This window comes from Rhododendron vialii, chromosome 9a (assembly GCF_030253575.1).
Source record: "Rhododendron vialii isolate Sample 1 chromosome 9a, ASM3025357v1".
Lineage (NCBI taxonomy): Eukaryota > Viridiplantae > Streptophyta > Magnoliopsida > Ericales > Ericaceae > Rhododendron > Rhododendron vialii.
The window spans coordinates 4949915-4971585 of record NC_080565.1 but is presented as its reverse complement, the minus strand read 5'-3'; the positions used below and the strand labels follow the sequence as shown (position 1 = coordinate 4971585).

Here is a 21671-nt window from a genome sequence, read left to right as displayed (position 1 = left end):
CATTTTCCTTTATTTTTTTTGGAATGCCTCCATCAATTTTTGAAGTGTCAATATCATTTCCCATTTGTTGTTAAGGCCAATATACCAGTCATATCTCCAAGAAAGGAAAAGATTTTATAATGGTATGATTTCGTAGACACATATAGGTATGATTTTACTAACTTATATTTGGCCCTCGGATTGAATCAATCTCATCCATCCACTAAATTTTTATTTTAGGGCTCCCACACGGTGTATGGGAGCCCTAAAATCATCAATAGCATCTGTCCAGAAGAATGCCTGACTGGGTGAGACAAATGAATATAAGCAAAGAAGAATAAGAAGAGAAGACATCTGCCAGACTTGAGACATCAATGGTTTTGGAGTCTTGGCTTTCAAAATGATTTTAGACAATTTTGTGAAGAGCGCGTATGGGAGATAATAGGACTGTTTTTTTTCGAAAACGTAAAATGATCTAACAACACTGAAACGGCCGTAGTTATATAGGCTTGCATTTTTAAGTTTCAACTTAACAAATTTAATAGCGGTGCTACAGTTCCCAACGGCACGCCGGGCCCACTCCGGCCACCGGACGGCTGATCCGAGCCGTCCAAAACTTCTTTAAAAAAAAAACCAAGTGGGCCCTCACGAGAATATATAAAAAAAAAATGGATTGTTTAGATCGGTCACCTACACACATCGGATGCCATTGATTCTCGTGAGAGCTCACTCTGTATTTTTTTTTAGAATTTTTGGACGGCTCGAATCAGCCGTTCGGTGGCCGGAGTGGGCCGAGCACGCCATCGGGATCCAGTCGGATCCTTTCCCGTCGGGAACCTTAGACATTTCGCAAATTTAATGCCCAAATCATAATGATGAATCATTAAAGTTATTAAACGAAGTATATGGGTTTTCTTATGATGGAAATTTCAAACACGACTCACACGAAGTTAGCGGATTAGGGTCAGCTATTTTTGATATGGAACACGAATGTGACACCACACGAAAAGCAAAAAGCTAAATAGAACGGATTAGGGTTGAGAGAATACGAACATGTCACGACATGACACAGGGTGGGAATTTATGAAACGACACGACGTGAAGCCGACATGTAGTTAGCGGATTATGGTAAGCTATTTTTGACGCGAAACGCGAATATGACACGACACAATAACACGAAATGCTAAACAGGTCGGGTTCGAGTTGAGAGAATTCTGACACGAACACGAGATAACACGAACATGACAGAACACGACATGGGTGGAAATTTATGAAAGGACACGATAACACAGCACAAACCTGACATGAATATGACACGACACTATAGCACGAAAAGCTAAACAGGTCGGTTAGGGTATAGAGAGAATTCTGATATGAATACAAGATGACACGACACGAACACGATACAATACGACACCTTATTTTAATTAGATCAGATATGATAACACTAATCATTGGTTAGCTTTAGTAATTTCTTCTTCTTTTTGGTTTTTAAGGTTACACTGAAAATGAAAGAGTGAAATTGGAAAATACTCTAAAAATAGCTATGATACCCCAGCTCTATTTATACAAGGAGAGGGAGTCTAACAATGAAAAAGAAATCATCCTAATTAAAACCAAACCGTAATAAATTACTCCCTCCGTCCGGATTTAATAGACCCTCGTTTAATTCTAACCGGATAAAAAATAGTTATATCTTTAAATTGGTAATAAATTTTATATCCAATATAAATCTTGTTTGATAGATCTTAATTAGTTCTATAAGACAATATTTTTTCAAAATTACATAATATTTTATAAATTACAAGATATAATCGATTGAAAATTTTCACGAACTCCAAAAAATGACTATTAAATCCAAACAAAGGGTGTACAATCGAAACTAAATAATAGTAGTATGAGGTAGTGTTTGTTATGGTCGGGGCGGGAAGGTTTGTAGAAGCTAGTTTTGGAGTCCGGCTTCCCTCCAATTCACAGGGAATTGTAGGATCCTCCAATTCTACCTTATATTGCGACAAGTGGCATCTGATGCATTCAATGGTCAGGATTAACATATTAATTCTAGCTCCAATTTTAGCTCATCTAGTACCCTACGAACACCCAATTACTCCCCAAATATAACAACGTCTTCTTTCCATGTTAAACCCTGCCCCTTAAGGACATTAACGCCTTTATCATGATACTAAGGGATTTATTATCCCAAATATGTCTCATGCATTGTGAATCATGGGAGTGGGGGCTGCTGTGAGCAAATCACAACAACGTGTAGCAGCACCTCGATCTAATCGTTCAAAAATATTTTGGATGATTCACATCTCAAAAGAACTATATCCCCAGGTGAGAAGCATTAAGGAGTTCTAGAGATAGCAGCTCCTTGTTTTTTTATATCTGCTTCCTTGTGCAGTTTGTTTACTTCTGCAGTTTATCCCTATGCGACCGTAGCAGATTGCATCAAGCATATTTTTTGGCTAAGTTTGTGGCATCTTTCAGGATCCATTCGGAAGTGGACACTTCTTATCCTTTTGATACCAGATGAGTTCTCCATGGTTCATTTGCTTTGGAAGATTGTACCTTTTGTTATGCTTGATGTATTTTTGTTGTTTCTTTGAGCTTTGAGCTTTGACATATAATGACTCTATGGGATGTAATGATTCTTTTATCTGTGAAGTTCTTCTTTATTGTCAATCAAAAAGGAAAAGAACTCTATCGCTGAAAAAAAAAATTTAAATCCAAACTATTAATTGCCAAAAAAAACTGTGAGATGAGAGCCGCTGCATGCTTCTATGATTACTCACAGCATTAGGGCGAGCAATTAGGTATCAACATGTGCCTATGATAATGGTGCAAACTGTACAAAATTTTCTCAACGGTACTCAAGATATAAGCTCAAAGCGTCAAAATGTGACACCTTCTTTTTGAACTACGAGGCCAGTATGAACAATAAAAATGATGGTTATATGATAAGCTAAGAGCAACAAAGCCTCTCCTCCCAGGAGAGATCCGCGTTTCCGTTATCAATACTCGCACGTTTACAATCTTCATTCTTTTTGGGATGGTCCATACCACAACCAACGACCACGAAAAAAATCGTAAACACTATCCAGTAGGGCGAATGCTTGACCGGGCGAGACAAATGAGTATAAGCAAATAGAATAAGAAGAGAAGACATATCGATCCCTCGGACTTGACGGATCAATGGTTTTAGTATCTTGGCTCCCAGTAGTAGTGCTGCTGCTGAAGATCTTGCGAAGAGCACATGCGGGAGGTGTAGAACTTTTTTCTTCGAAAATGTGAATATGATCTAACAACACTTAAACGGTCGTGGTTATATGGGCTTGCCTTTTTAAGTTTCAAGTTAACGAATTTAATACCCAAATGATAATGATGAATCATTAAAGTTATTAATTAAATGAATTCATCTACCTATTTACATTTTGGAAAATACTCTCACAAAAACTTGAACAAATAATTCCACGACGTTTGTGTTCTCCGACAACGTCAAAAAACTAAAACAAAATCACCATCAAATAACAAATTTATCTACCTATTTACGTTTTCGTGTGGCTATTTTATTTTTTGAATGAAAACATGATCCGATCATCTTGTCATGGGTTTCAATTTCTATCTCGTTCTTTTGATCCAGTCTTCTGGATTGGTGTTTTTCTATCAGATGAAATCAATCCTACATCAAAATTACTGGATTCATGCCAGAAAACCCAACGAACAACAAATCCCCAATTGTCTCACGAATAAGATTTCAGCGTATCTCAAGAAGCTGGCCTGAAAGATGGAACAGAAAAAAGGGATTCTGAGTTTACAATGAATCATCAGATTCATCAGAATCGCTTCCGTCACTTCTCGGAGGCTCCGTGACATTTCCTCCACCATCTGGAACGTCGGGCTTTGCTGCAGGAGGTGGCGCCATAGCTTTCTTAGACGCATTACTACGAGCATTGATGCCACCATCTTCCGCCTGTCCAACGTGTTGAAGATGTAAACCATAAGATAATAAATAACAGCATTTTAATTAATGTGTCACAAAATAACAAAGCAAAAGAATGCAAAAACGATATCAACATTCTCAGCAGTTCCTCCAGCCATTATGTTCACCAGATCTTTCTCAACGCGCTGCACTAGCTCAGGCTGCAAAATATAACACATCATAATCAGAAAAACATACGCTTTAAAGAGACAAAACTTGAAAGGAAAGGAAGGAGAAGATTTGAAGCCATTTGCAATCTTTTAATAGGTGATTTCTACATTTTAACTGGGCCAGTTGGAATAAAAGTCTTCAATCACAGGCAGAAGGGCAATCTAGCAAAATAAGTAGCTCCACACACATTAGCCACGTCCTTATCAATGCCATGTGGAAAAAGCTTTCACAAGGACTCATGGGCGGTCAAAACATCAGGTAAGGTGTTGCCACTGAATACATCTCCTTACCTACCATCTTCCTTGCGTTTTTCAATCCGAAAAGATAACATAAAACTCAAGAAAACAATAACTGCAGTAATACATGTAGGTCTGGCTCCCGACGAAACCTTCTCCTTCGAGCATCCCTCATTGGAGGGGTGAGGCCATGTTTGTACTCCACCACATCTGGTGCAGCATCACCCTCTTCTCTTACCATAATCACCTGTTGCACCCCAGACAGTTACATAATTGCATCAGAAAGAAAGCACCAGAGTTGGGACTCCAATGAAATAAATCAGGTCAAGGAGCAGTCTACTTGACCAATGTCAGCAGTTTTGATAAGCACACTATCATCGTAAGTTTTGTAGGATTCCACAATGGATGGAAGATCTAAGAGGGATGTCGGAAAACGCTCATTGCCTATCATAAATGTTCCACTCCTGCCATCCTCTGAAATAGAAAAGAATCCAATAAATTGAAGTATAGCAGCAACTAAATCCAAATGTGTGCCAAAGAAAAGGACCTAACATTAGGCCAGTAAGGTGAATACTTGTTCAGCGAATTTTTTTCTCTGGGAAAAAAAAACTTAGGGGAATCACCACAAAATAAGTGTATTCGAATATTCCAAAACTGTGTCCGCACAAAAATGAAATCAGTACCAACATGATTAAAGTTTGTCAACTTTTGGAGTAAATGTCTTCATTTCTAAAACCACCAAAAAAAGGAACAATCAAATAGAACTGTAAAAGCAATACCAATAAACCAAAAAGTTTCTAAATTTCATCAGCTTTTGCTCTTCCCTGGTGGATTTTCTTTGTTCATCAAACATGAAAGAAGCACGGATCAATATGCAAGTGCCAATCACTTCTGAATCTCATTGCAAAGAAGAATAAGCACCATGAACATAACCCCCGTAATTTCAGTGGTATTCATGTTTTTCCCATTCATAGCACAAGATGCTAGTTTGCAAATCAAACATCATTTGAATAGTAGTATGTTATTAGACCCTGAAATAATGGCTTCCCAATCTGTCTCTTCCATATTAATCTTGTCAGTGTTACAAGGTTTAGAACTTAATGTGTTTCCACTTTCCAATGACTATCTTTGACAAAGTAATTATGTCTAGGTGCACAAACGATGAAGATTGGAGATACTCTGAAACAATTTAAAGATGGTCCCATCCAATCTACAGTAGAAGTGCATGGCCATAGTGCAATAGGCCAACAGCTTAATGCACATTAGTCTAGGAAGCATTATTAGAGTATTTATAATAAACAGAAATAAAGTCTTATGACCAATCTTTTTTCCTTTTTCCAATCAATTCAACTAGCCTAGAAGTACAAGGTCTGAAACTACCACAGGATATATCAGAAAAGTACAGCTTTCTGGAAATGCTCTTGATGCTCATGATACCACAACACTCAAGCCATAGAGCCCTGCAGTTACTTAACGAACTGAAGTTGAAAGAACAAAATCAGCTACCTCATCATCTTAGTCATCATCTAATGCCTCAGCATATTGCCTAAATAACTTTTTGAATATAGTAGCCCTCCAAAGCCTCTCCAAGTGTGGCAACTCCAGATGAGGGAAGTGTATTAAAACCCAAGTTACATAATGTGCTTATGTGAGTGTGAGCACAAGCATGAAAGTATCTGTCGAAAATATCTCAAACTACTAAAGGCGGCGATAGTGAGAATTGAGAGCGGAGGTGGAGGGTCCTACCGGAGGATTATCTGACCTAGGTTATGACAAAAACCCTGGTATCCTAGACTCTAAGCTGATATGTGCATGCTGGTTTGGTAAGGGTAAGCCTTTGAATAAGCTAGTTTCTAGACCACCTTTGTCTGTTTCCATTTACCACGTTTGGGCATGGGAGAATTTTGAAAACTTAAGGCTTGAAGTGGAAGGGACCATTACTGATAGGAGCATGTATATCAACGTGGTAGGCAGATTGGAGCTACAAAAGTTAACAAAGCTCAGGCTTGTCCAGGGAATTTCTCAGACTTTTTGGTATTTGATTGTTTTACTTTCCCTTTTACCAGATCGTCCAGCAGCAACCGGATCCATCTGGCTGGCTTGCTCATGAAACCAATCATAGTTTTTCACCAAGAGCTTTATTTCTTTTGTGAGCTGTTAGACCTAACTTGGTAGTTCGGTTTCTTCCTGGTCCTGGGTTAGTCCTGGAGATCTTGTGTGTGTCTATCTTCGTGTTGTGGCAGATTTCAAGAGTATGCCCTTGGTCTGCTTACCAAAATATTGTTAGCTATATTATATGGTCCTGGACCAGTCCTTGTCACTGAAAGTATAGTCCTTAGTTGTGGAACATAGTCCCACCAATCGACCCAGGCGGATCATTGGCGACAAGTAGTAGATGAATTTATCCAAGCGTATCGCCGATACATACCCATCAACAACACGTTTTTGTTTCAATGGTTCTCCTAGTGACTTTAAATCTTTAACCACACCCCATCCCACCCCAGGCTATATTTAGACGTGTTTACTATAAAATTTTCATATCACAATACGGTGCTATTCTGTGGCAACTCTAGACTTGGACAGGGCTTTTGTATTTTGAATCATTAGTCTGTTTTTTTGTCGTAATTTTGCTACACTTGGGGTAGATGTGTATACTGTAAAAAATTTCATATCACAATATGGTGCTATTCTGCAGCAACTCTAGACTTGGACAGGGCTTTTGTATTTTGAATCATTAGTCTGTTTTTTTTGTCGTAATTTCGCTACACTTGGGGTAGATGTGTATACTATAAAAATTTTCATATCAAAATATGGTGCTATTCTGTAGCAACTCTAGACTTGGACAGGGCTTTTGTATTTTGGTTCATTAGTCTGTTTTTGTGTCGTAGTTAAGAGAGCAGATGTTGTGGTACACAACGATATGAGTATAGTAGGTTTGTGTGAACAAATGGCTCTTGACAGAGCTCAATGGAGGAAAAGGATTCATGTAGCCGACCCCAAGTGATTGGGACTTAAGGCTCGGTTTGGTTTGGTTTGGTTTAGTTTGGTTTAGTCTGTTTTTGTGTCGTAAAGTCTTTAGATGAGCTTCTTCTTTTGTTCTAGGCTTTTGTTGCTTCTTGTATAGTAAGGAAGTGGCTGAGCTGGGCTGCTGTTGTTTCCCTCATGGTTTTCTACCTAGATTCTATTCTTTTGGTTTGTGCTTTCAATGAAATCATACTTACCAAACAAAAAAACTTTCTCATAACACATGTATAATTACCACCAAATATATTCGCATTTCTACAAGTATTATGGCTAAGTATGTTAACAAGTTTGTTATGTATAATTACCACCAAATATATATATGCATTTCTACAAGCGTTATGGCTAAGTATGACAGTATGTTAACAAGTTTCCTCCCTAAATGCCACTCCCTCATTATATTTTAGTCCACTATATTTGATTACACTTTTCTTTGACCCTAACGATAAGGACAAACAAATAGGTAAAAACTTAGCCACATAATTCTCCAAAATGCCCTCCACCTCTGCTCTCAATCCTGGCTCTCGCGAATTTTAGTAGTTCAAAATATTTTTAACAGGGAGGATAAAAAAAAATAAAGGCATTTCATGCTCTCGTTGAGCACGCGAATTATGTGACTATGGGCTTTTGCTCCCGCACTTAGTCCTCTCCCTCTCAATCCTCACACTCATGAACTTTAGAAGTTTAGAAGGTTTGTGAAAGAGCTACCACTCTCGCACTCCGCGCATCATGTGACTTAGGTTTTAACACTCCATGCCAACATACGACTTAGTAATTTTGAAATTTAGGGTTTAGAGAGAACAAATCGGTATACCCAGAATAGCAAATGTCTCGAGAAAGCGTGAAGGAAAAAAGCAACTGGAAAAAGCGACTTCGTTAATTCATTCATACCAGAAAAGGATAGGTCGAGTGATTTATCATCGGAAGAAGAAGAAGCGTTTTCGGAGAGAAGCCGGTCTATCCGCTCAGCAACGGAAGGTGGAACTCTGAGGATGAACTGCTCCTCCATGCCCTTCTCTCTCTCTCTCTCTCTCTCTCTCTCTCTCTCTCTCGGATCCCTCCTCAACTTTTTGTTTGAGAATTAAATTCGGGCGCTGCTATTCGCAGCCCTCTATTTACTCCCATAGCCCATTAAAAATTTTCAATTATACTCGACAGTTAGTTACCGAAATTGAGATATATTTTCAGCGTCCAATTACCGAAATATAATATTTTTTTCAACAGATGTTTACCGAAAATGCATGTTCGGCAGTTGTTTACCGAAAGTTGAACATATTTTCGACATGTAGTTACCGAAATATAATCTTGTTTTCAACAGCAATTTACCGAAATGTTATTTATGATTTTCAACAATCATTTACCGAAATGCAGTGGGCTACGGGAGTAAATAGAGGGCTGCGAATAGCGGCGCCCTTAAATTCGTTTTTTTTTTCTTTTGAATTTTTGTTAGGGTTAATTACTTGTTGCTCCCTTTATCTATACACGTTTTCCAATTTACCACTTCTTACTATAAAACGCTACAACTTTCACCATTTATCTTCCGATTCCTAACACATAAGGCCTGCTTGGGATCCCAAACTTAGTTAACTATTTTGTTTAAGTATGGATGAATGTAAGGGCAGTGGCTCTGCCATATTTTGCTAGAAACTTGACAAGTTGAACGTAGTTCACTAAAGCTTGTGACCTTATCTTTTGATGAATTCTGAATTCTCTTGGATGTAATTGACTATGCCAAACTTTTAACTGTTTTGTTTTAAGGGGTTGTTCGGCGAAACAAGTCACTTGGCTTATATTTTTTGTCTTTATTCAAATTTTTTTCTCATTTGTTAATTTTTTTATCAATTTTTTTGGGATTATTGCTTCTTCATGACAAAAAGAAAGTAAAAAGTAAAAAATTACAATCGAAATCCAATTTTTTTTTAAAATAGACAAAAAAATTGCCTTGTTGGCTTATTTTTGTCTTTATTCAAAAACAATTAGGTTTCGATCGTAATTTTTACTTTTTAGATTCCTCTCGTCATGACGAAGCAATAATCCCCAAAAAATTGATGAAAAACTAACAAATGCGAAAAAAAAATTTGAATAAGACCAAAAAATAGGCCAAGTAGCTTATTTAGCTGAACAACCCTTAAGTATGGATGAATGTAAGGGCAGTGGCTCTGCCATATCTTTTGTTAACGGCAGGCCTTATGTGTTAGGAATTGGAAGATAAATGGGGTAGGTTGTAGCGTTTTATAGTAAAAGAGGGTAAAGTGAAAAATGTGTATAGTTAAAGGAGGCAACAAGTAATTATCCCTTTTGGTTAGATTAATGTTAAATTTTTTAAATTGGTCATTTGTATTGACCAGAGACTAGAGAGTCAAGGCCCCGTTCCGCTGTCCTCCAAAAACTTTATTTTTTAAAAAAAATGTAATTTCAACTCAAATATAATGAAAATAAAAAATAATTTTTTAATTTTTTTTACACCGTTTAAAATATTTCAATGAGATTTATCAAACAAAATCTATATTGGTAGAAAAATTATTTGCGTAAATACATAATTTTTGATTTTGAAATTACCTTCTTTTTCTTAAAGTTTTTTTTTTTTAGAAAGTGGAACGGCCTAAAGAGTTTCCAAAAAAAAAAAAAACTACTCCACAAAATAGTAGGCTTTTTTTTCTTTAGTGTTGTCTTATACTCCTTTCATCTCACAAAGCTAGGCTCCTACGAAATTACGTGCAATTTTTTGAACTAAAAAATAAGATACTTATTGAAATAATTTTTTTGCAATACAAATTTTATTTGATAGATCTTATAAGATGAACAGTGCCAAAAAAATCAAAAAGATTCATTTAGTAAATAAGTTATTTTTAAGTTTAAAAAATGCACGTAATTTCGTACGAGATCAATTCTATGGAACAGGGAGAGTATGAATTTCTTTCAACTCTAACTTGCATTTTTATATTTTTCTATAATTTTTTTCGTCAAAACGAATGATTAATTCTAAGAAATAAACAAAAACTAGGATAAAATTTTCTGAATGGGGCACTTAGAGCATCTCCTTAGATTTGCTTCACATGATGTCAAGTTTTTTTAAGCCTAACGTCGAAATTGTACACCTCTTGAATTTGACAAGCACAACATTTTTAACCTTTCAATTATGGTGTCAAATTCACTATGACCTAAAAATAAAAAATAAAAAATTTGTTTTAAGTACTCTAAAATGCTACTTTTGCACTTGACACTTGTCAACTTTGGAAACAAATGCCAAATCTCTCATCTAAATTAACTTAGGCTTTGCTTGTCAGAAATGTAAGAATACAGTTCATGAAATTTTTCAGAAAAGGAAATGAATGATCCTCTTGGAAAATGAATAATCTAGATTTACAGTACACCTGAATCATTCATTTTCTTTTCTGGACAATTTCCTAGGCTATTTTTCCTGTATTGTACTACCCTCACATTTAGTGGTATAATCGAAGAGGCTTGTAATATCAATTTTTCCCAGATATTTAACTTCAAAGCGTGGCAAGGAAGATGACAAATCTGTCATTTTTTTTTTTTAATAATCAAGGGAACAAACCAGCTTACGCGAAATATGGCCCAAACATCCGGTTATCAAAAACATTAACATCTAGTCTTGCTCAATTGGTAAAATTGCAAATGGCTTGGTTCTTGCCCGAAGTTCACCCCTCCCCAACGTAAGTCTTCCCAACATATAATGTGACGCCCGTCTTCCTCAAAGAAAAATAAAAAAGCTACCATAATTGCACAAAGGGTTCACTGCGAATTTCCGATTGATAAAAAACATAAAGGATTCACTGCAATTTATATTGTGACACCACGTATGAGTGATGATGCGCAATTGCCTTTCCATACCTTACAAATTTGTCCTTTCAACCTGGGAAGCTTATTTTAAGACACAGCAAGACAAGTACATCATGCTCTCGTGTGTGCGTGTGTGAGAGAGAGAGAGAGGGGGGTTATCGATTGATATGTCAAATAATGGGGAAGCCTACTCACACTCCCACTTTTATAACCAAACTTGTTATAACCCAATTGCCACATTGACATATGGGTGCCATCAGTTTGATGATCAGAAACAATCGCGTCAAAAATAAGTAACAATACAAAAATTCATGTTTATCAGAGGTCGGTAAATGCATAATAATACCACATTTATAACTAACTCACACAATGTGTTCTAATCATGCGTTGTTGATATCAAATAAATATGAATTTTGGTGTGATAAATATTTTTGACGTGTTTCCAATCATCAAAATAAGGAAGCCCATCGCTAATGTGGCAAATCGGTTGCATCTTTTTTTACTGTAAAAGCGGGAGTGTGAGTAGACTTTTCCCAAATATATACTACTCCATCCAACTAATCCTTTTTCAATAACTCTATCCAATGAAAAAATGTATTTGAAGAATGTAACAAATGAATTCCAAATGAGCAAGAAATAACAGTCTTACATGGAAAGAAATATGAGCAACACATAACTAAAAATAATAATCCGTACAGCAACAGAACTGAGATCCAATTGCTTATAAGGCTAATACTAAGTCCTAATTGTGTTGAGGCAATCAAATGAAAGAAAATCCATTGCAGTCGATGAAAATAATAGTGCTCACATGCAACTTCTTAAGGCACAACTTGTGCAGCTTCAATAATCTCGAGTCCAAATATCTCGCAATAAATGTAGCAGCCTGCAGTTAAATAACAGTCATCATGGATAGACGAAACCTCGTATTTATAGGCGGGAAGTGGTGGCCGTAGCCTATTACCTAGTCTAATCTTAAGATATGAAAATAAGCTATACAAGGGAACCACGTCATACATGTAATTGCAAACCTCGGGTTCTGTATAGCATTTTGAGAAATGGATTGGACGCTACAAAGAAAGTAAAATCAGAACTAGAATCATTTACGAAATCCAGATTCAACAGTAATCTTCTGCTTGCGAGACAGAAACAGGCTCAACATCATCTGAACAAGCGAAATGCCAACAGAAAGTACGAAAAAAGGAGCGAATTTTTCACTTCCATCCAAACAAGCAAACTGCCTAGGAAGTCACGTCATCACATTCGAAGATGGAAAACGATAGCCACTGGATTTTTCATGAAGCAATGGAGGGGAGTGTCACTTACTGTAATCTGTAATTTCACAAAGATGCATCTGATCTGATCCCATCCTTCTAATGCTGCGTTCACCCACTGCTAGAGCTCACTACATAATAAACAAACAGCAATATAAAATTGTGATGGCTCTTAGCGACACAAATGATGAGGGAATAACAGCACAAACGCTATAGAGAAAACTGGTATCAAAGAATCATGTGCCTTGAACGTGCAACAAGTGGAGACTGGACACTTACTAGTTACTACATGTACAAGTCTACCTGTGTTTTATGCACATGCTATGTTCCATGGGTTCTTCAAAATGAATCCATTACTCATGCTGGAAAGCGGAAAGAAGAAGGCAAGGGGTATGATCTAACACTTCCCAGGGGACATTCATTTGCATTCAACACCATTTGTCTATGTACCTCTAGTTGCATAATCGGCGTAAATGAATACCATTCAAAACTTTGAAGTCACATAAAGCACCATTTTATTGCACCAAATAGATCTAAAATACAAAATGCAATCGCTGAGCTCACCCTCCTAGTAGAGGTTTGATGAGTCCGATACCTATACCCGGGTCCACGTAATATCTCAATTAACATACTACAATGCCAATTGATGCGTATAGATAACATAATTAAACCATTAAGCTGCTGTGTCGGAGTTGAATGGGATTCAATTCGGAACTCAAGAATATTTTTTACTCGGAAAAATGTGGTGAATTGCTCTCTTTTTTTCCTTCCAAAAATCTGTTCCATAACAACTACAATTAGCATATTACTTTCATTTTCTCAGATATATAGTGTTTACCGATATCGGGTGCATGTATATGTTTAATTCCATCTCAGTCCAAACCTAAGTATATTAGTTCTATTTTCTTAGGTATATAGTGTTTACAGAGGATGTTTGGGCAATTCATGCATAATATAGAAGTTCTATGCATTATGGTGTATCAAGCTTGCTAGTTGTAGGCACATAGTTCCAAGTCCTAAGGACTGAAGGTGACCTCAGGAGCAAAGGTTGTCAAAGCTTATGAAGCACGAATACTCCAAAACTAGTCAAATATGGGTATGGGTTTTGTATCGGATACCGATACGCGTCCGATACGTATCAATATGGCAAAGTAGTATCCTGTGTTTAAACTAAATGTTTTTAATTTCGGATACACAAGGGCTATGGCGTTGAGGATATGGCGGAGGTTAAAAAGAAACTTTTTAAGGAATCAAGTAAAACTTCTAAGAGGTTAACTGTAATAACAGTATAACAGTTACAAATTTCTCATACTCATATTGTATTTTTGTGCAACATACAGTTATGCAATATATTTGGTTATGTAGTGGCCTTACATTTTATTTCACATGCACAATATGTATGCATATATACAGTTTTTGTTTGCATTGCTTAAATACACAGTATGTAACAATGTAACATACATGCATATAGAATATACATTTTGCCTAACTATTTTTAAAAATATTCACAAATCCAAATTATGTACATGTGCAACTGATGTATGTAATATATATACACACACACACCTCTCATATACTTCTTACATGTACATATATTGTCTAGGGGCCGAATAACATAGTTCAGTCAGGGTAGATCGTGTGGCCTGAGGGTTGAGTTTAACCCTTCATTCTATCACTTCAAGCCGAACCACGGACCGAATCCTGAGTTCAGACTATGGGGTTTGGTCCCATCGATGCTCGGATAAGCAAATCCAGACCACCAAGTCACAGCAGAGTCAACATCCTGTCAGGTTCAGACACTGTGGCTCGGCCAACCCACTAGTGCCAGCTCACCTATGTGCACTTAACCGCCTTGCTCAATACATCATATAAGAGGTCAACCAAAATGGTTACCGCACAAGTACACGCAAGTGACGACTCATACACGTGAGCAATAACTGCCTTATCTTATACGTGAGTTGGACGTCTACTGAAGGCAGTTAACAAGCGTGCTAGTCACGTGCTAGCTTGGAGCTCTGGATAAGGGGAGAAGATCAAAGTAAAGGGGTACAACATTACTCCTAACCCTAAACGCTCTGTACTTGCCTCTCCTGTATTTGCTTACTTAACCATTGGAGTGCCTTGCCGGTCGCCTCCGACCGGTTTGGACACTAACAGTGTCACACCTGTGCAGGTTAGGACGACGGAGCTAGGCTAACCGGATCCCCAAACCAAAGGCTCAGGCAAGGTCCCAAGATTAGAATCACAACCCCACATATTGTAGTAGGAAATGACACATATATACCTCTTATATATAGGAGTACCTTTTATTGTAGTAGGAAATGACTTTTGGTTGACATGTGCTTAATGCTTGGTATGACTTATGAGCAAATCAACTACTAAAAATATAAAAATGTATGATGTACACCGAAGTATCCTCAACATATCCGTAACCTATTTTTTTAGGTTTTGCCATATCACTATCACCATATCCGTATCCAAGTGTCATATCCATGTCCTGTAATCGTATCTATATCTATGGTTCGTTGAAGGACAACCCACTCTTGAGGCCGTCGACTCTCACTTGGGTAGAAGGCAGGGACCAAGTCACTCGGGACCGAAAGAGGACTGTGAAATAGAGGCTTGAGCTTCAACGGATCGTCTAAAGGCCCAAGCTCCCTTCAGGAGTTAGGACTTCAAACTAGTCTTAGGGAGCGAGAGACCTGTTGACTTAAGGAAAACTCATCGGTCTTTGCGTCATACCTACCGCCAAACACCCAACATTATCACCGACTTTGATAACTAGACCGTCAAGCCTATGGCCCAGACCTCACATGGCTGCTACGGTGCTACCTACCTTCTGACAATCCACTAAGGGCCTTTGCCAGCATGTGTCAGGCCCTAATGATCTTTGACATATGACACTTATCCATCGTAGGCTTGGACCATCAGGTCATAAGTGTTGACCCTTAGCCCAGGGACCATAAGGAGGTTGCCACATGTCCTTCAGCCAAGCATCCTTGAGGGAAATCCTCCTCAGGCACTCTAACCCTAAGTGGTTGGTTCATATCTCACCATCTCATCTCTCTTTCTCTCTCTCTAGGATCATCCTTGGGTTCTCTGTTCACCCGCCTTCAACAAGCCAAGCCATCAGCATCACATTGGTATCTCATTGGTATCCTGGATCTTTTTCATGGCTACCTTAGCCGATCGATTTAGCTCAGGCTAGTTAATGTCCAACTAAATATGCTGGGCAAGGATCTCATGCACAGAGTATTCGACACTGATATCTTAGTCATTTAAAAGGATCCACGTAAAATAGATTGGAAATGGACTTCGTATGAGCATTTTTTGGATCTCCAAGTGCTAAACCTTGTTTGGCTACAAATTGACTTCAAACCAACCCTCCTACAACACCAAATAAAACTTCGTCTACTAGAAAGAAGCAACACGGTTAAAAGCTGCAGTATATAAAAAATCTCCATACTCCATAAAATCACATTTGAAGTCCATTGTACCCTAGCAAACAACCATGATAAACTCATTAACAGACCTGCAACATGCAACATTTGAGCCTAGGGTTTTATAAATGGTCACAAGCCTGCACAGATATTCGCCCAAATGAGGTGTTACAAAGGCGTCAAGAGTTAAGCCTGTATGAACTGTGGGGATATTTACTTAAGCTATATGTAGGTACCCATTGCAACACACCCGCATACTAGTCGTTCTAATCTATAACCTGTGACACCTGTTGTGGCGTGTCAATTCATAGATATCCATTTCAGCGTATCTTGTCGGAAGTGCTCGTTGTGGCACTCTTTAGGGAGTCACCACGTGATTTTAGGAACCAAGAAACTATTACTAATTCTACGCTCAGAAGCGAATACAGGCTTGAACAATCCAAAGATTAGTCTTTACTAACTTCACAAAGACTTGTCATTACCTATATGTAACAAATTTTAACGTACTTTGAAAGCAATAAACACATGAAGGAATTAGGAAAGGGACCATCCTTATTGATAGAATGAAGAACCAGCCCAAATGTTGACAGATTGCAAAACCGCGAGTATGATCACTTAGTCGCGTCTTCAACAATTAATAATCACGTGACCGCCGCATCAATCATGCAGCCGATAGATCAACAATCATATGGTGTGTGACCATGTGATTGATTACACAACCCAGAGATCAGACTACATCACTACACAATGAGAAGAACTAAAACGTCAAAATCAACAAAAGACAAGCATCCAACATTTGAAATAAAATTTAAAGCAAGTAATTATCCTAATTGGACTTCCATTCATCCTCCTTATTGCTAGGATAAACTATTGTTTTGTCCAGATAAAAATTATACACACACCTGTTTCGTTTGCCAGAAATTGAGGAAGAATAAAAAGAGAAGAAGAAGAGATCGAAAAATACCTGTTTGCTGGAGACTGGAGTCAAGAGATACGAGGATCGAATGATTGTCAGAGAGAGGGTCGATTGAGAGATGAGAGAGAGAGAGGGAGGGAGAGGAGTACTGATCGTTAGAAACGATCAATGAGAGAAGAAGAATGAACGCGGAAAGAAGATCGATGAGAGATGAAATTACCTGTTTCTGATCATTTGCTGGTGTTTGAGAGAGATGAGGGAGAAAGATAGACTGAATCACTTAAGGTAATAAGTTTAACCAATATCCTACAGCTGTGATTGAATTTGAAAGAGGTGAGCCTTTTTTCGCCTTGCTTGCCTTTCTCACCTAGGCTGAGTTCCATTCAGGTCGTCTCGCCTCCCACCAGTCAAGGCGACAAACCATGACCTTGATGCACCTCTCACCCAGGTGATCGTATTTTTGCACCTTTGGTGCATGTGTGCATAGTTGCATGGTGTTTTTTTTTTTTTTTGGATATGCCTAACATAGACCAAGTTTTTCACTATAAGAATTCTCGGCAAGTAGGCCTTTGTTTCATACAAGTTCTAACCCTTTACACATGGGCTCATCACCTTTGATGCCTTTTTTCAACCTGCTTTACTCATAAAACAAATGAAACTCTCATGATATTCAAGAAGGCCAACTTTGATAAAGAGAGCTGCCACATGATGTCATGGCCAGCGATGCATCTCTAATTGTGTATTTTCTTTGTTTTTCCTTTTAGAGAAAGATTAGTGTGTCCCTCTTACCTTCTGACTTTTCCCCTTATGCAGATTTAACAAACTAATGCAGCATAAGTACAACACGTAAGCTGTAAAAAAAAATGCATGTCTGTTTAATTGTATGACACCTCCAAACCATAAAAACAGCCTCTAGACTGGGATTTCTGAAACAATACAACCAAATGATATCATCAATGGATCGTCTCCAAAATAACTCATAGGTAGGAGAATTGGAAGCTCATAAGGGAGAGCAAAGTTATGATGAATATGCAGTACTAACAAACAAGTATTTGGTTCTAACTACAAAATCAGTATACTACTAATGTTGAATCACAAACAACTAGGACTTGATAAAGCAAACGGACCTCTTCTTTGGTGTCAAAGGTGAGAGTAACTAATAATCATCAACTTCAGGTAAAGGGTTGAAGAAAGGGACTTTCAACGGGATATTTAATGTACTGTAAATGTGTGACATTTATACTTCAACGGGATTATTCTATTCCACCATTTACGATGGAAATACATTCAAATAGAGCAATGAGCGATCAATAGCACAGCCACATATTCATACAAAACTTGTTATCCAAGCAACATAATGGAACCATAAGCAGTCAATGAAATCCGAACCTTAGGAACTACCCGCATGGATCTTCTAGGGAGAACTCTCTCCATAAGATGCTTTCTGCTTCTTAGAGTCCTAGCATTATATACATGACAGACTTTCAGATATTTACCCTTACAATGCTGCACCTTTCTCTTTACTACATTATAAGCTTCTGAATCCTCTGATGTTTTCTCCAACAACTTAGTGAACTGAAAGGATCTGCAAGGGCCACGGGCAAATATGTACACATATATGCTTAGATCACCATATTATTCAAATTATCCTAAACTGTTTCTCCAGGAAGAGCAATTACTCTGAAGTTTGTACCCCATCCGTAACTTCACTCTTTTCCTGCACAAAATAGGTGCGTTTTGATGAATTTTCTACTATGACCATATTCCGGCAGAAGAAATGAAGAGAAACAAAGGTAGTCCTGCTACAAAATGAAGGATCAAGCAACAATATCTCTTTTTTAATATCAGAGATTCAGAATCCAAAAATGAATTTCAATGACTTTACAGAACCATAGGTGACTCAAAAGGTAAACCCTGCAACAGTAAATGCGGGTAGAATTGCTTCAAAGGAAAAAAAGGAAGAGACAATCAGAAGGGATATCCAACCGAAGAAATAACCAAAGATTATACATCCACAGAAACAATATAAATAACCCTACGTAACCTCAGGACAAACAAAAATAATTGGTCAGACTCGTAGTTGTCATATCCTGCGCAGAAGCATAAAAACAACACGTACAACACCCTCACTTTGCATAATCCTAGAAACTGGATGGACAAAACTTTATTTTAGGTGCTTGAAAGAATATTTTGGAACATCTAATGCTTGGATTGAATATGGGATTATCAAGATTTTTAATTCCAGAAATGTCTTGGAAACTTGACAGAAAAGAGAATGAGTGATGCTGCATGAAAATTCAAATATCTAATGCTTCGATTGAATAAGGGATTATGAAAAATTTTCATCAGACATGATACACAAACGGACAAGTTATTCTACAATATCAATACTACAAAAATAACAACATTAAAATGCTAGGCATGAATGTTAAAGAAATATAAACTTCATATGAAGATTAGGTAACTCTCCAATGTCTCCGTTGGTGTTAAAAATTAGAATGTGCAATTACTATTCCTGACTAATGTGGATATCACAGTTTGGTGAGGTCTTGTACTTCATTTGGGAGGGATTACGATTTAAGGTTGTTTTGCAAAGCTTCTCTCTTCTGTCACGCATCCACTTGTTATGAATCTTTTGACGTCATAATTATCCGTCCAAAAAATTTCCTATTACATAGTTCATAGAAACAATTAATTAAGTGATGTGTTTGCTTATTTCTCTAGTGTAAACTGTTCTGCTAACATAGATCTAAGAGAGTCACCAGAATCCCCTAGTTTTGAGTGACTCAATGGAAACAGATTTGCGCAAAAACATGACTTTGTCCACAAGTTGCAACATGCACAGTTAGAAGAAGGCCATACCCTTTCATCAACACAAGCAGACACATAGTCTTGACAAGTGCTTGAATAAGCCAATTCATCATCTCTTGTTTCCACATCAAGCGTCAGATCAACCACATCTAGCAAATTATTATCTCTGCAAGGACAACATGAATCATCTTCGTGGCTAACAACTTCTGGTGACTGCATTTCATCATCTCTAGTTTCCACATCAAGCGTCAGATCAACCACATCTAGCAAATCATTATTTCTGCAAGGAGAACATGAATCATCTTTGTGGCTAACAACTTCTGGTGACTGCATTTCATCATCTCTTGTTTCCACATCAAGCGTCAGATCAACCACATCTAGCAAATTATTATTTCTGCAAGGAGAACATGAATCATCTTTGTGGCTAACTTCTTCTGGTGACTGCGGTTCAACTGAGCCTGTCAACAAAGATCCAGGATAGACCAGACTAGGGACCATGTCAGTGCAAGTATTTTTCCCGGTTAACTCCTTACAATTTTTATGACCAACCTCCAAATTCTGATGCTCCAATGAAATTTTCGAACCGCACAGCATAGAATTAATAAGAGAATTAGTTGACAATTTCGCACTTGATTCAACAGGAATTGTCTCTCTGTCTGTTGGATCAGACTCTGCACCAGAAGTCACATGGTTCCCAACAACAGACTTAGGTGAAGAGAAGAGTAAATGTAAATTTTCTTCATCAACCACAACAGTTTCACATCCTTTCTCAGTTGAATGTGCACAGCCACTTTTCATCTCATGCTTTGCATCTGTATTCTGTAAAAATGAACCTTTTATTGCTGTGTTGCTCTTTCCCAAAAGTTGAAGCTCCTTGCGAAGACTTCCAAATTTGTTATCAACCAAATTGTGGCAACAACACAGCTCACTCTCCAATCTCTTAGACCAATCTGATAGGCTTGAATTCAAATCAACAATAAGGTTAACGCCCTCTTCCGAACGAATATAAAACTCGAAAGAAGGAATGGACTCCGGAGATTTTGTAGAGGAAGGAGACGCATTTTCTGCCAGACATGCACCATGGTCCAAATTTGTATGTAGAATCAGTGGTGCATTGCTTTCCCCAACTTCCCTTGGAACAGAAAAACTGTGGTTACGGAAGCTAATCTTGGGGGACTTTTCTCTGTAAAAATTGATCTCATTGCATCCAAGTTCATTTTGTGAGACAAAAGTTCCTCTCTTTTTGCAGGGTAAGCGAAAATTCTCTCCAACTTCATATAAGGGATACTCCAAGTCCCGATCAATTCTAGAACCTGAAGCCTGTATCATCATTAATAAATAGGTCAAATAAGGTTTAGTTTCCCTGCCTTAAAATACTGCATTATGGTACTACAAGAATAAACTCAGTAAAAAGAAGGCTAGTTCGGAATGAAAATAGCATTCAGGCAAAACTTTGTCAAATGTGTTATAGGAAAAGAAACTAATCATTCTCACGTAGGATTTTTTCACCACCAACACTGAAGTTTACCCATATACTAGCCGGTGGTGCCCAATACCAGACAATACATGGCCTTATGACTGATACCAATTAGAATATCCTGATCGATACCGCAGTTTAAAGCACTGGTAAGTGGTACCTACCAACTATGGGAGGGACTTAAAACCTTTTTCCCTACGACGACATTGGACTAAAACTTGGCAGCTTAAATAATGAAAACTTATAATGCATAAATGGAGTAGCATTTTAGTCCAGCTAAGAAGAATGGACAGGTCTCCAGGCCTTTGGTATCAGTAAGAGGACACATTCGCGACACGTGTCAGACACATGAAAATATGTGCCCAAGTATCTAATTGTCTTTTTCTATGTCAGACCTGTTTTGGACAAGCTCAGACGCATGTCGCGTCTGGACATGAGTGGGATGTGTTTTGGGTAAACTTGAAATTGGGTATAAAAAAATGTAATATTTGAAATGCGAATTGGGTAAAATTGGGTAAACTGGACAAGGCTCAGTTTGGTTTGGTTTGGTTTATTTGAAA

The 21671-nt window shown here is 37.8% G+C and overlaps 2 protein-coding genes across 8 annotated transcripts in view; both read right to left on the bottom strand.

Annotated features, from left to right (window-relative positions):
- Positions 1-3662: 3662 nt before the first annotated feature.
- Positions 3663-8458, bottom strand: LOC131299964 (transcription initiation factor TFIID subunit 7-like). Its single transcript, XM_058325561.1, has 5 exons — positions 8281-8458; positions 4709-4842; positions 4496-4615; positions 4057-4122; positions 3663-3952 (listed from the first exon to the last, which is right to left on the bottom strand). Exons 1-5 carry the CDS (start codon positions 8396-8398, stop codon positions 3794-3796), a joined length of 597 nt encoding a protein of 198 aa, XP_058181544.1. The 5' UTR covers positions 8399-8458; the 3' UTR covers positions 3663-3793.
- A 3302-nt stretch (positions 8459-11760) lies between these two features.
- LOC131299960 (uncharacterized) overlaps positions 11761-21671 on the bottom strand; it is a 34549-nt gene continuing 24638 nt past the window's right edge. For 4 of the 7 annotated variants that reach the window (XM_058325553.1, XM_058325552.1, XM_058325549.1 and 1 more), the window contains 5 exons: positions 19686-20954; positions 18503-18540; positions 16872-18408; positions 12520-12598; positions 11761-12079 (listed from right to left, as the gene is read on the bottom strand). In XM_058325553.1, coding sequence (XP_058181536.1) covers positions 18165-18408; positions 18503-18540; positions 19686-20954 — 1551 coding nt within the window. In that variant the 3' untranslated portion in view covers positions 11761-12079; positions 12520-12598; positions 16872-18164. The remainder of the gene's footprint in view (positions 12080-12519; positions 12599-16871; positions 18409-18502; positions 18541-19685; positions 20955-21671) is intronic. The other 3 variants (XM_058325554.1, XM_058325555.1, XM_058325556.1) reach the window with 3 other exon arrangements.